The sequence below is a fragment of the Xenopus laevis genome, chromosome 1S (genome assembly GCF_017654675.1).
Source record: "Xenopus laevis strain J_2021 chromosome 1S, Xenopus_laevis_v10.1, whole genome shotgun sequence".
NCBI lineage: Eukaryota > Metazoa > Chordata > Amphibia > Anura > Pipidae > Xenopus > Xenopus laevis.
The window spans coordinates 15,437,897-15,453,497 of record NC_054372.1 but is presented as its reverse complement, the minus strand read 5'-3'; the positions used below and the strand labels follow the sequence as shown (position 1 = coordinate 15,453,497).

Here is a 15,601-nt window from a genome sequence, read left to right as displayed (position 1 = left end):
CTTTAAAAACCTGTTTATAATGAGGATTTTATTGTAGAGCTTTCTCTGGAGAAGTACTTTAGGGAGTGGCCATAAAGTAGTCCTACTAATTAACATATTTCCCTAATGTTGTAGAGTGCATAGTGGGCATTAGAGCGAGAATCTATGGTCATCCTCTAATGGAGCTGTGGTGACTTTCCTAAAACGAAATATTTGTCCCTACAGGTGCGAGGCATTAAGGGTGTCTTTCTGGCCAATCAAAAAATTGAAGGAAAGGTGACAACACTTATTACCTACAATAAGGGTCGAGACTGGAGCTACCTCAATCCCCCAAGTACAGACATGATCGGCAAACCAACCAACTGCAAACCTGTAAGTGCGCATCATATTCCTTTATTACCTGCCCCTTTCTTTTTAATTCCTTTCTATGTCATCAGACACTAACCCAGCTTTGGAGTGTGAAAAATCTCAAATTCACAGATCAAGCCCTATTGAAATGGTCAGAACGTGTTGCAATTAGCATCACTCCCCATTGATCTCTACAGGCTGGAATTGCAGTAGATGGGATTGCATGGAGATCCATGGAGGACTTGATCCTCTTGATTGGATGAATCTATACTTGACCCTGGGCAAAGCAACCTATGATAAAAGGGGCAGCATATCTATCATTTGTTGGTACTAGAGTTAACCTCTAGGGCAGTGTTCTTTAGACTTTTTCAGTTCAAGTTCTCCTTTGAGGTCCAACAATTGTTCAAGGACTTCCCCAAGACGTAACAAGATTACAGAAAGATTACAACATTGGCGTTTTTAGGGCATCAAATAATTATTCAACCAACATCTGATCCTAATTAACCTTTAAACTAGGCTTCTGCCTACGGTCAGCACTTTACATTTCTGTCCTAGTATGAGAAGTATAATGAATGCAATGCTTGCATGGTTGGTTGTAGGTACTGGGTTTCTGATCTCTTCCTTCTCACTGCTATGTAATAAGTAATTATTCACTGAAAATGTGCTGTTTCTGCAATAACATGACTGTAATTTACTTTCAGCTTCTAGTTCAATTTGTCCAAGGGCATACGGTATTAATTGTCCTTTCATATGTGTACATATACTGTATCCTGCGGCTCCTCGATCTGTCAGCAATAGCAGGAGGCTAGAGGCTCATGAGTTGGATAAACCTAAATAATATATCATATGACTGGGTGTGGGGAAAATTGAGTTTGATTGTAATTGCACAATTTTTATTTTATTTGGAAAGCCTGAGTGTCACCTTCACCTGCATCTCCGCTGGGCAGACAATCCGTATGTATCCGGAACAGTCCATACCAAGGACACGGCTCCAGGCCTGATTATGGGAGCAGGTATGTCTTTTATAAAATAAAAAATGTAATCAAAAAAATGACATTTCCGCCCACTCTTCGCATTATTTCCCCCCCCCCCCCCATTCCTGTCAATATTTAATGATTTCTGAAGTGGAAAATATGCTTCTGTCAGCTTTCAGTTTGTCAGCTTGAGCTCTCTGGTTCTTCTCTAAAACCTACTGGAAGTGTTTCCTTGAGAGATTTCACTGGGCCCATTATTTTAGGTTTTTGTATGAAGTAAAGCTTTTTTACACTTGCTGCATTTTTATTTACGGAGTGAGAAATGGTTTCATCACCGCCTTTAACGTTATTCCGGCAAAACGTCTTTTGTTTATTGAAAGGAAAACCAGAAAGGCAGTGCCGGTATGGGGACCTGTTATCCAGAATGCTCAGGACATGGGGGTTTCCAGATATCTGATCTGTAATTTGGATCTTCATACCTTAAGTCTACTAGAAACTCATTAAAAAAAGCTTATAAGCTGGTTTCGCTTCAAGTAAGGATTAATTAAATCTTAGGGGCAGATTCACTAAAGGGCGAAGTGGCTAACGCTAGCGACTTTTCGCCAGAAATCCAATCTGCAGGGACATAGGCAATTCACTAACATGCGCAGACGACAATTCGCTAGTGAACGGGACCATTGCTAGCATTCTTTCATACTCTATCGCCAGGCGACTTTTCCCTCAGACGAATGGTCGTTGATCCGCAAATTCAGTAAAGTTCCGATTTTACTGAACGTTACCTCTTTCACCAGAGTTGACTTCGCCACCTTAGACCAAAATGCTAAACTGAAGCTAGATCTTCCTTAATCTTATGTCAATTACATCATATCCTGTCTGCCGAAAATACATTAAAGTGTAAAAAAAACGCTGGCGACTTTTCCTTTTTTTAAGCGGGATTGGCTGCAAAAGTCCTAACTTTTTGGCTTAACATTTTTCCCTGGACATTTGAGAACATATGGTGCATATGGAGCATTCATTTTACAGTGGGCTCACGTGTAAGGCATAATATTGACTATTTTGTTTTTAATAAGGCTCTTTGGACATTTGTAATAAAAAGTGGTAACTTCAAGCATTTGCACCAACATCTCTAATAATGACCTCCATACAACTTTATTGCACCCGCCTTATTCAAAATGACCTAAGCGTAAGATCACCAGCGAATTTGTTCGAAGTGATCACTGGCGAAAATTCGTCTGTTAGTAAATCTGCCGCTTAGTTTGGATCATGTTCAAAGTACTATTATATTATTACAGAGGAAAAGGAAATCATTTTTAAAGGAGATGGAAAGCTACTGAAGCAGTTTATTGCCAATAGATGAGCCACAATAGAGCAAGCTATAACACTATATTTATTCTGCAGAATGCTTTACCATACCTGAGTATCAGCTCTAGAAGCTCTCTGTTTGTTTAGGATAGCAGCTGAAATATTGGTGTGACATCACTTCCTGCCTTAGTCTCACTCATAGCTCTGGGCTCACATTACAGCAGGGAGGGGAGGAGGAGAGAGGAACAAACTGAGCATGCTCAAGCCCTAGCCCTGGAAGTTTAAGCTGAAAACAGGAAGTCTGATACAGAAGCCCATGAGTACACAATAGAAGGAAAGAAATGTGGTGTTTCTTTTGACAGAGGACTCAGAGCAGCATTACTTTGAGGGTTTACTGATGTATTTATATAGACCTTTCTGATAACGCTTACTCAGTTTTAGCCTTTCCTTCTCCTTTAAAACTGTGGATTATTTGGATAAAATAGCATCAATGGGAGCCTTTCCGTAACCCTGAGGTTTCTGGGTAACTGGTTTCCAGATAATGGATCCCATAACTATACTAAAGTATTTTCTATTGTTAAGGATAAGTGTCATTGATAACTGGGCAAATTGCATACCCCTCCTGATATTAAAAAACAAAAGTTTCCGGCATGTTATTGGAAGGCTAATGAAAACCACAGGCTCTGATTTAAACTCTGGATGCTTCAACAGTTTATGGATTCTGGTTCCCCTTAATTGCAGCATAGAAGGACCAGAGCAATAGTAGAGGGAGTTCTGCAAGAATTACCCACTTAATGATGCTTGTGCTTCTTTGCTGATATACAAAACCGAGTGCTATTAATTGGTTCTATGGTCTTGTTTATTTTCAATAATAGGTTTTTGCATTTGGTTCAATGCCAGGGGGAGGTTGATCCCAGCTTTAATTATGTGTTCATGGACAAGGATAGGATGAAGCATTTTAGGACAGTAGCCTGCCCTCCCTTAATTGAGAAATAGCAGCCATAGTTTCAAGAATTTCTTAGGACAAGCAAATCAGTAGCTGGAGTCTTACCCTAAGTGACCTCGATGCTGAGGGAATAGAAATTCCCTCCAGATTTCACCCTGGGAGCCACTAATGTAGATGGAGTGATGCCCTGATGTTTCTAAAAGCCTCTTGTGAAACTGAGAGAACAAGTGGTGCTCCAGAATAATAAAGTAAATAGCTCAGCAAGTTGATTGTGAGCTCCAGGTGCACCAGCCCCAGACCCCCGGTTTCAGGGAGCGGCAAACCAATATATATATATATATACAGCAAAGAGAATCGGCTATCCGGCACTCAGAGGAATCCCCAGGGCCAATAATGTAAGTTAAAAAAATAAGTCTTTATTGTGCATATTTAAAAGTATAAATGGCCCTATGCGTTTCGTACCTCCAAGGTACTTAGTCATGGGTACGAAACGCGTAGGGCCATTTATACTTTTAAATATGCACAATAAAGACTTTTTTTTTTTTTACTTACATTATTGGCCCTGTGGATTCTTCTGATAGCCCTTTCTCTTTGCTGTATAATTGACATGTCTGCCCAGTTTCAGATTCATCTCCTTCACATTACGAAGCTGACATTATCTCCCTTCACTAAAGGCAGCGAAACATTAGCAGCAAAGCAGAAATATCTAATGCTAATATGCTAGGGATGGTGATTATTCTGCTCCATAAGAGGAGCCAATCAGTCTACATCACAGTGTGCAATTAACCCTACACATCCACACTGGGATAACAATAACAATAGTCTCCTTTTCTTTTATATTCTTGGAAATACAGGCAATCTGGGCTCGCAGTTGGTGGAGTATAAGGAAGAAATGTACATAACGTCGGACTGTGGAAATACATGGAGACAAGTAAGATAATGGGTCATTTTCGCAGTATACTCAGTGTGAGATATACTATAGACTGTGGGGTAGCTACATATTTAAATGATGATGAATATGTAAAAGAAAATGATACATTTATGCCAATAAGATAAAGTCTTATTTTTTTTTTTGTAAGTTTACCATCGCAAGGTTCGCCCTGTGCTACTGTAACGCTGCTAATAGGCCTGTGGCACATGTAGTGATTTTGGTGCATTTTGCTTGTCACTAGTGAGGAGCGAATTTATTCACCAGGCATGGATTTGCGGCGACAAAAAAGTTGCTTGTGTAAAAATTGTTGCACATCAAAATAGATTTGATGCCCATTGACTTTAATGCATTTGGACAGAAAAGTAGCGCAAGTAAAAATTGTTGCATGCATAAAAAGTGTCATGGGCCAAAATTATTTTGACGCCCTTTTCGCAGTTTTGTGAATTTTTCAATGAAACGGGACAGATTTGCCTATCACTATTTGTCACCTTTTGCCAACATTCAAAATTGCATGAACTGTGTCATTCCTTCAATGTTCTCCTGAACACACATATAGGATTAGAACTCAGTGACAGTCTCTGCTTTTTAGTTGAAATTAAGTTTTTATATGGTGCCTACTTACTGTCATAGTTTCTATAGGAACTAAATTCCCGCAGTATTGAGCTATACATTAATTTCTACAGTCACATATTACACCAAGTGATTTATATGAACTGTGTCCAACATCTCACCTTCTCTGATTTGTTATGCTTTGTGAATTGTGATGGGCGAATTTATTCACCAGGCGCGAATTTTGAATTTGCGAATTTGCTGCGAAAATTTGCCGGCGTCAATGTTTTTTCTATGCCGGCGACAATTCTGACACTGGCTACAATTAAACACATGCCCATTGACTTTAATTTGCGGCAAATTGTCCCCGGCGTCGGAATTGTCACCGGCCCGCAAATTGACGTCGGCGTCAAAATTCACGTTTCGTGAATTTCACTGGAAATTTGCAAATTTTTTGGCAAAGAGAAATGGGACAATTCGCACATCACTGTTTGTGAACATTTAAATAGAAGGGTGACGTATGGTCCAACCTAAATCTTGCTATAAGTGTAGCGTGACGAGTTCAATTTAAGATCTTATGGTCTGTTTGAGAAATCTGTGTTTGCCACCATCCCCTTACCATGGGCACTGTGATTTCTATGCAGCAGTGAAGCAGCCATTAGTTAATTTACCAACAGGTCCAGGGCCGGATTTAACGAAGCGGCGCCCCAAGGCTGCACGATCCATACCCTTGCTGCTTCCGGTCGCGCCGCCCTGTGTCCGCAGGGTCCTAGCGCCGGCTGTGGCGCTCGCTGAGGCAGAAGCGCTGGGGATCGTTAAGTCCCCAGTGCTTCAAAGATGCAGCTGGGCGGCGTGCCGCCCCAAAAATTTCGCCACCCTAGGCCTGGGCCTATGTGGCCTCGCCACAAATCCGGGCCTGAACAGGTCATTGATGCTCTGAGGATCCAATTCCTGTCAATAATCTTTGCACAATCCACATAAAGAGAGTGGCTTAGTATGTTGTATTCACTTTCTCAGTCTGCTTTACCCGTCTCCCATGTATGGTGAGTGTTGCGACACTTTGACATGTTTCTCACTTTACCAGTCTCAGCCACCACCATTATATTACTAACCGGTCCCTTTTTTCTGGCTTCCACTGGCTTCTCACTATTAGAACACACAGACTATGGCCAGTGTTAATCAGACTTATTTGGCTTACAACCCCCTTAGAGGGCATGTAAAGGCAAAAAAATAAAATCCCATTTTTACTTTCTTTAATGAAAAAGAAACCTATCTCCAATATACTTTAATTAAAAAATGTGTACCGTTTTTATAAGAAACCTGACTGTATGCAGTGAAATTCTCCCTTCATTTACTGCTGTGGATAGGAATTGTCAGACGGTCCCTAACTGCTGAGCAGGGAAACAATCATACTTATGAACAGCAGGGGGAGCCTCCGCCTTACTTCCCAGCCATGCAGAACTCAAGCAGCTTTGTTTATGATGATCCCTAAGCAGCGCAGACCACACTGAGCATGTGCAAAGTCTTAGGGGGGAATTCACAAAAGTGTCGGTAAAATAAGTAACCCAGAAGTGGCGGTCGACAAATTTGTAAAATGCCGTATGAACGGCAAATTCACAAAGGCAGATGTTACCATCTCTGAATGTCTCGTAAGTCTGACAATTTTCTAAAATGTCGTATATCTTTTCATCGTACAAACGACATTTACCAAGACTTTTTAAACGACAATTTGTCTGACATTTTCATTTTGGAGAGCCTAAAGTGTCTGAAAAATTGTCGGTAAAAAAAAATTAGTTTACGAGTAATTCATAAAAATGTCGGGAAAAGTGGCGCCGAAAAAACCACGCCCACTTTTAACGACACTAATTCAAAAGTGTCGTACATGTCGGAAAATTGGCGGAGAAATGCTGTGTGAATTTGTCGGCTGTTGCTACGACACTTTCTACGACATTTTAAAGACATTTTTCCGTTCCCGACACTTTTGTGAATTCCCCCCATAGTCTTGCAAAGATGTATAACAAAGTTACAAGATGGTGACCCCCTGTAGCCAACTTTGAAAGCATAAATTAATTGTTTGATTAGGCTTGTGGTGCAGTAAGTTCATGTTTATATTTAGTATACAAAATACAGCATTTCTAGCCTTATTCTATTTTAGACTTTACATGCCCTTTAAGGTCCAATATTTAGTCAGGACTCCCCTTAATTTATAGCAAGGTTACAGACATATAATAACATAGAATATTAACCATTCTATCTTAGTGTTCTATCAAGTGTTCCCTCTCTATACTGTATGTCGGCTTAAACCTAACCTTAAAGTTGATTTTTCTGCAAATCGACAGTCTCTCCAAATCTTACCATAATTGGTCTTTAGACTGGACCCCCAAGAAACTGCTTTGGGCCATCTAAGCAGTTGGTTAGAACCACAGAATGGAAACAACTGCTCTAGTCATTTCCATTGCTGAACAGAAAATGTTGTAGCTCCTGGAACCATTGATATACATCCTAGTGCTGGGTCCATCGTCTGCATCAAGGGACCCTATGGGATTCATGGCAGTGAGTTATCGAGGAACTTGAAACAAGGAGCAGACTTGCCATATACAGAACATTCACTGTGGTACAGTAGGAGGGGACTAACACTGTCTGATCATAGGCCTATCAATAATGATGGAAATGATGGAACATCTGGCTAATCATCAGTCAGACTATGGCATACGCAGAACATTTTTGCCTGGATTTAGCAAGATGATGAAAGTGCACGGAAGCAGCATTTGTTTGATTTAATGCAGATAATCAATTCGTTTTGCAAAGCATCCTGCTGTAATGTGAAATTACATTCTCAAACCAAAATATATTTCTTTTGCATTGCTTTGTATCCTGCTGTAATAGTATTCCTAATTTATGGCCGAATTCATAGAAAAGCCAATCTAAAGACACAGTTACAGCTGAATTCACCACGATGGTAGCAAAATGTAGGTGGGTGAGGGGGAACCACAGATGAACAATAATATAATAATAATAATAATAATAATAATAATAATAATAACCTTTGGAAAATCACTGCCTGAATCTGGAGAACACTTAAAGCAATTGACTTCATGGTCCTATGGTCACAGGTCTGGGCTATAAGAACAACCCTCAGAATCAAATCCATAAGAAAGAGTCTCAGGGAGACAAATGTGTCTCAACCTCTCCATGTCAGTACTAAAGGGGTGGTTCACCTTTAAAGTAACTTTTATTATGTTATAGAACGGCCAATTCTAAGCAACTTTTTAATTGATTTTCATTATTTATTTTTTACAGTTTTATAGTTATTTGCATTTTTTTCTGACTCTTGGCAGCTTTCAAATGGGCGTTGCTGACCCGATCTAAAAAGTGAATTCCTCTGTAAGGCTACAAATGTATTGTTACTGTTACTTTTTATTACTGATCCTTCTATTCAGGCCTCTCCTTTTCATATTCCAGTCTCTTATTCAAATCAGTGCATAGTTGCTAGGGAAATTTGGACCCTAGTGACCAGATTGCTTAAGATGAAAATTGAATTGAATGCTGAATAAAAAACCTTCAATAATAAAAAAGTAAAACCAATTGCAAATTGTCTCCGAATATCACTCTCTACATCATACTAAAAGTTATCTTAAAGGGGAACAACCCCTTTAAATTCATTTGGGCCACTTAGAGATTAATATCAAACCAATGAAAAATGTCTCAGAAAATAAATTCTAGCCTGATAGAACCTTTCCTCTGGCACCTTTCCTTTTCTCCTTTAATGCTTGAAAAGCAGATATGGAACCTGGAAGATTAAAGGGCACTTAAAGGCAAAAAAATAAAATCCCACTTTTACTTACTTTAATGAAAAAGAAACCTATCTCCAATATACTTTTATTAAAAAATGTGTACCGTTTTTATAAGAAACCTGACTGTATGCAGTGAAATTCTCCCTTCATTTACTGCTGTGGATAGGAATTGTCAGATGGTCCCTAACTGCTGAGCAGGGAAACAATCATACTTATGAACAGCAGGGGGAGCTCCCACCTTACTTCCCAGCCATGCAGAACTCAAGCAGCTTTGTTTATGACGATCCCTAAGCAGCCCAGACCACACTGAGCATGTGCACAGTCTTAGTCTTGCAAAGATGTATAACAAAGTTACAAGATGGTGACCCCCTGTGGCCAACTTTGAAAGCATAAATTATTTGTTTGATTAGGCTTGTGGTGCAGTAAGTTCATGTTTATATTTAGTATACAAAATACAGCATTTCTAGCCTTATTATATTTTAGACTTTACATGCCCTTTGACATAATTGTTCTCACCTTTCTAAGTCTAAGCCCATCATTATTTACATTATGAGAACATGGCAGCCCAACATGGAACGTTTTACTGCAAAGTCAAAGTATTAAGTCACATGAAAACCCATCCACCATTACTACTAAATTGCATGTATTAAGTTAAGTGATATTACCAGTATCAAATACTATAAATATACTGTCAGTTCTAAGTGCACAAATGCTGATATTGTTTTTTGAATAGGGTAAGACAGAAGTCACCTTGGTTCCAGGCAAATGGGTTTTTTTTTCAGCAATACTTTTAAATAATGAATGGGAATGTTTCCTCTGTACAGGTCTTTGAAGAGGAACATCACATCTTGTATTTAGACCATGGCGGCGTTATTGTGGCCATCAAGGACACTTCGATTCCCCTAAAGATACTCAAGTAATGTATAATTTATATATTGCAGACTCTCCTTCACATTCCTATTTTAACTAGCTTCTGTTTGTACAATTCTTTAAGGGATTGTCTCATTTCTATGCATGTACTGTGAGGTTAAGCAACACGTATCCCTATATATATATATATATATATATATATATATATATATATATATATATACAGGAACTAAACTTGCTCTGTCTTTAATTTAATTTTTAAACATGGATATTAAAGTCCTTTTTACCAATTTATAAAACAGACAGATCCCTTATTCCATGAATGCAATGTCTGGCTGATGTTGGAAACTGTAAGTCAGCAACTCATATACTGAAGAACCCCAGAATGATTAGCCCTGGCTGACACACACCGAGATTCAGAGCCAAGCTTTATGTTTTCACCAAAATCTGTTAATTTCCAAGCAATGACAAATGAGAATGTCAGTCTGTGCTCCTATGTCACTGAAAGCACATGAATTCATAGTACTCTCCGAGTGACCGCACCTCCCTACTCCACATGGAATATCGACAGCTGCCGGCTGGTGGGGATGGGAGATTAGGAAGTGTCCGTAGGTGGAAGCACGAATGCAAAAATAGAATACCAAACTGTGCCAGAAACAAGAAAAGAGGCAGTGTAGCAGCAGAAGGAGTGAATCAATCAGTCTGTATTTAATTAATGTGCCTGCTGTTTGTGCAAACTCATTAACGTCTGAATGCTCGGACATCAGATTGTTAGCTCCGTGCTGCAGGGATTCACAGTGCCAGAGAAATACAATGAACTCTATGAATAAGTAGATCAGTAGAAAAGAAAAAAAAACATTATTACCCTGCTTTTCCTTAAAGGGATTCTGTCATGATTTTATGCTGTTTATTTCTAAATTACATTGTTTACACTGCAAATAATTCACTCTACAATATAAAATTTCATTCCTGAACCAGCAAGTGTATTTTTTATAGTTGTAATATTGGTGTGTAGGCACCATTTCAGGTCATTTTGCCTGGGCATGTGCTTTCAGAAAGAGCCAGCAGTTTAGGAGAGAAATGCTTCCTGGCAGGCTGTTGTTTCTCCTACTCAATGTAACTGAATGTGTCTCAGTGGGACCTGGATTTTACTAGTGAGTGTTGTTCTTAGATCTACCAGGCAGCTGTTATCTTGTGTTAGGGAGCTGCTATCTGGTTACCTTCCCATTGTTCTGTTATTGGGCTGCTGGGGGGAGGGAAGGGAGGGGTTAATTTCATTCCAACTTGCAGAACAGCAGTAAAGAGTGACTGAAGTTTATCAGAGCACAGGTCACATGACTCGGGGCACCTGGGAAACTGGCAATATGTTTAGCCCCTTGACACATTTCAAAATTAAATCAGGTTTAATCAGGTTTTGAAAATGGATTTCATTGCAGAATTCTGCTGGAGCAGCACTATTAACTGATGCATTTTGGAAAAAAAAACATTTTTCTCCCATGACAGTATCCCTTTAAAACAAAGGCCATTTTGCTGACACCTAAACCTGGAGGATATATATTTACACTTGGTGATCCAGCAGATTTACAGACATGTGGAGGAGTTTATATTTCATTTCCTTATCTTCCCCCTATCTACATTGACTTTCAGCTTCACTTTCCTACAGAAGATGGAAACAACAACAAATGGATATTTCAATAAATAAATATATAAAGTGAAATAATTATATTTGGTTTACATAATGATATGGATTATATAAGGACCTCTGTATTTAGTGGGTTGCGCCCAGGGACTTACTGTAACAATCTGTCCCTTTTTCGTGATCTTTTATTGCATATATTTAATATACTTCCCTACCATAAAAAAAGTTCTTTTGATGTTCATTTGATTAATTTGTTAATACTGACAAATGGGATTACTAAGCTTTCATGGCTTCCCAACATGTCATAGATCTTGAGGCAGGAATGATACTATAGCAAGTTTAGGGTATCTGAGCACACCAGGGTCTTTCACCATAGATCAAACCACATGGGGTGTGACGTGGCCAATTCCCAAACTTGCATGTTGTTACTAAAGAATATGGGTACGTGGAGAGAATGGAATTATTAAAGGGATACTGTCAAGGGAAAAAACATTTTTTTCAATAGTGCTGCTCCGGCAGAATTCTGAATTGAAATCCATTTCTCAAAAGAGCAAACAGATTTTTTTATATTCAATTTTGAAATCTGACATGGGGCTAGACATATTGTCAATTTCCCAGCTGCCCCAAGTCATGTGACTATTAACTACTGTATTAACTGATGCGTTTTGAAAAAAACATGTTTTCCCATGACAGTATCCCTTTAAACTGCTAGTGATTATATAAATTCTAGTGATTAGGGCTCAGGTTGCCTAAAGTCCATCTGAAAGAGGGGTACATAACCCAAGAGTGTTGATGGACGTTTGCTTTATTTCTGCTGGACACAATTGTAATTGTACTCCAATCAGACATACATCTTATCTTGGAAAGGACTTTCTTTGATGTCGGATTATTATCCCCCTGTAGATTCAGCATTGATGAAGGCCACACGTGGAGCATACATAACTTCACCAGCACTTCAGTGTTCGTAGATGGTCTTCTCAGTGAACCAGGAGATGAGACGTTGGTCATGACGTAAGTTATTTCTACCCTCATTTACACATTTATTGACTTTGTTTTTCCAGACAGGCCATATTTTATGACTTTGATATTAGACTTGGCCAGCGAGGTGAATTTAGAACCATGGGCTCATGGAGACCAGGGTGACTTATAACTCAAAACACTAAAATCTGCTCTGTCAGCAGTGATTAGACTTGGTTTACATGCTAGTAACATGAGGAAATGAATACCTGTGTTTTAGAAAATGAGAGTACTAAGTGAAGTAAGTGAAGTAAGGAAAGTAAGGAAAATGTGATAACCTAAGTACAGGTGTAATGTTTGTTATGTATCTGGAAAGGAGTGATGGGCGAATGTATTCACCAGGCGCAAATTCACAGCAAATTTCTGCGTTTCACTGGCGAATAAAGTTGCGAAATTGCAGTGAAAATTAGCCATCAAATTTCCACTAGCATCAAAATTTTTTTGACACCGGTGACAATTCCGACGCCGGCGACTATTAAATACGCCCATCGACTTCACATTGTCGCCGGCGTCGGAATTGTTGCCGGTGTCGATTTTGACAAAACGAATTGACATCGGTGTCAAAATTTGGGTTTCGTACATTTTTCGTGTTTCACAAATTTAGCGGGAAATTAGACCTGGGCAAATGCAGTCCTTTTTATTGCGTTACCCTATTGATTCAAAAAGGAAATATGCAAACTCATAGTGATAAAACAAATTAATTTATACAGAAGGCCTTGGACCCCATGGGCACAGTGCTAAGTGCAACTACAGGTGCAAATTTCCATCTGTATACAACATTTTTCAGGGACCATATGCGACATGGTATTTACAGGCAGCATTAATTATGGCGTATGGTGTGTTCAACCATTTTGTAGCCCCTTCCTTTGATTCATTATTAGGTACATAGGTTTATTTTGCACTCTAATTGCACTGAATGAATTATGAATCTTCAACACAGACAGCTATACTTTGCTAAATCTATGATGGATCATGTATTCTATTATTTAATATTTATGCAAAGCAGGCTGAGTATATGGAAGAGCAGGAAATACATCCAGCCTATCCCTTGTATATACAGATGGATACACAGATGTAACCTTTCTCATGGTGCACTAACAGTCTGAAACCTTAACACATGTAAATGATCTAATTATGTGCGTTATCACAGGGGAACGAATTGGCAGGAGGTTGCAAATTTTTGCCTCAGTCTACAGTTAGGATTTTCTTATAGTTGAGTCTAGTCCATTTGATTTGATGCTGATTTCTTCTAGACTCTCATCATGCTCATGATGAACTCCCCCTTTAAGGGTAAGGGCACACGGGGAGATTCGGGAGATTTAGTCGCCTGGCGACTAATTGCCTCTTCTTTTGGGTGACAATCTCTCCGATCTGCCTTCCCCTAACTTCCCGCCGGCTATAATGAAAAATCGCCAGCAGTATGGCACTCGCAGCTCTTTGTTTTCCAAAGTTGCCCAAAGCGCCGCTAGTGCCATACCGCTGGTGATTTTTCATTACAGCCGGCGGGAAGTTATACTCAAATCCTTGACCTTTAGGTCAAAAATACTGTTTAATTTAAGTTTTAAAAAAACTATTCACTGTGCAACCAGAAAAGTAGACCGGGGCCCCAGAAGCTTTTGGGATTTTTTTGCGAGGGTGGGGGCAATTGTAACATTTTTTGATGGATCAAGGTGTAGAGGGTCTAGACAGGGGCAGATACTTTTCAAGCCCATATTACTGCAATGTTTCTTACACTTTGTAAGGGCAAGGACACACTGGGGTTTTTACGTTGCGTTTTTAAAAACATGCAGTCAAGCGTAAATATGCGCAAAATGAAGCCCTACTGAAAATAATGTAATAGGCGCTATAGCAATACCCATTGGACGTTTGTCAACCAACATCCGCCACAAAAGAGCAGAAACGTCAATACGACAAGGAAACACCATATTATTGAACTCTATGGAATCCGCAGGTTTGGAAAAACACTTCACTGAAATGAAATCTTCAATATGGTGGCCAAACTCTCAAAAGATGGAATTCACATTTACGTATTTGTGGCATTGTCTGCTGGTGACATAATTACACTGCGTATTGATACATTTTGCATCAATTGTTTTTTCGCATTGCTTTTTTTTTTCCAAAAGTTTAATAAAACTCTTCAGAGCGGAATTGTGGGGAGCAAGAAAAAGCAGAAGTGCATGTTGGGGAAAGAAAACTAAAGACTGAAAAACACACATTATCATTTGCATGTGGTTTCCAGTGATGGGCGAATTTGTCCCAACGCACATCCAGATTTTTTTGACTGGCAGCAAAATTTTTCACGCAGAATTTATTCCCCAGCGGCAGAACGTGGAAATTCGTTGCAAATTTGTGCCTGACTAATTTATTCGCCTATCACTAGTGGTTTCATTGGCGTTTTTACGTTTGACTGTACGTTTTTAAAAATGCAGAGTGTGACCTTGCCCTAAGGTTAACGTGATTTTATCTGCTCCTGTAATAGCAATACGATGGCTTATTATAGAAAGATATCCTCCTCTCTATTTAGTAGATAGGAGTCAGGGATTAATAAGTCAAAATGACTTGGTTTTTTTTTCTCCAGTGACCTTCTGCCACCTTCATCTTCATTAGCAATTTTTGAAATAACACTAAAAAATTAAAATCTACGAATGCATGAAAATACTTTGCTGGGTGGAAAAGCTGGTATCATATGAAACACTTTCCAGACTCCATCAACAAATGTCTCGCCATTACTTGCTCCTTCACTGACTTCATTTACAATTCCAAAAAAACGCCCCTACTGATCATTCCAAATGCTCTATTTACCTAGAAGAAGCATTAGTGATGAGCGAATTTGCGTTGTTTCGATTCGCCGGAAAAATTCTCAAATTTCCCACGAAATTCGCAAAACGAATTTTCGCGCCCGTTTTGCGGCGAATCGCGCAAATACACTGCGAATTCACACCTGGCGAATAAATTCGCCCATCACTAGGAAGCATCTGTTTAAAGGGGAAAGAAACCTAGTCGGCGCAAACCCCCCACCCCCCCTCCCATTTGTTGCCCATCCTCCCCCCTGGCCTACCCGTCCCGCTGGGCAAATGCCCCTAACTTGTTACTTACCCTTCTGCGCAGGTCCAGTCCAGGGAGTTCACAGACGACATCTTCTTCCACGCGATCTTCTTCCTGCTTTGAACGGCACATGCGCAGTAGGATCATTTCGCCGGTACGATCTACTGCGCATGCGCGTGACTTTTGGCGCATGCGCAGTAGATCCGT

The 15,601-nt window shown here is 39.6% G+C and overlaps 1 protein-coding gene across 2 annotated transcripts in view; it reads left to right on the top strand.

The window, feature by feature from the left end:
- Positions 1-15,601, top strand: part of sorcs2.S (sortilin-related VPS10 domain containing receptor 2 S homeolog) — a 594,893-nt gene that overhangs the window by 537,482 nt on the left and 41,810 nt on the right. For both annotated transcript variants that reach the window (XM_041579391.1, XM_041579390.1), the window contains exons 10-14: positions 205-351; positions 1,238-1,340; positions 4,404-4,480; positions 9,648-9,739; positions 12,236-12,343. In XM_041579391.1, coding sequence (XP_041435325.1) covers positions 205-351; positions 1,238-1,340; positions 4,404-4,480; positions 9,648-9,739; positions 12,236-12,343 — 527 coding nt within the window. The remainder of the gene's footprint in view (positions 1-204; positions 352-1,237; positions 1,341-4,403; positions 4,481-9,647; positions 9,740-12,235; positions 12,344-15,601) is intronic.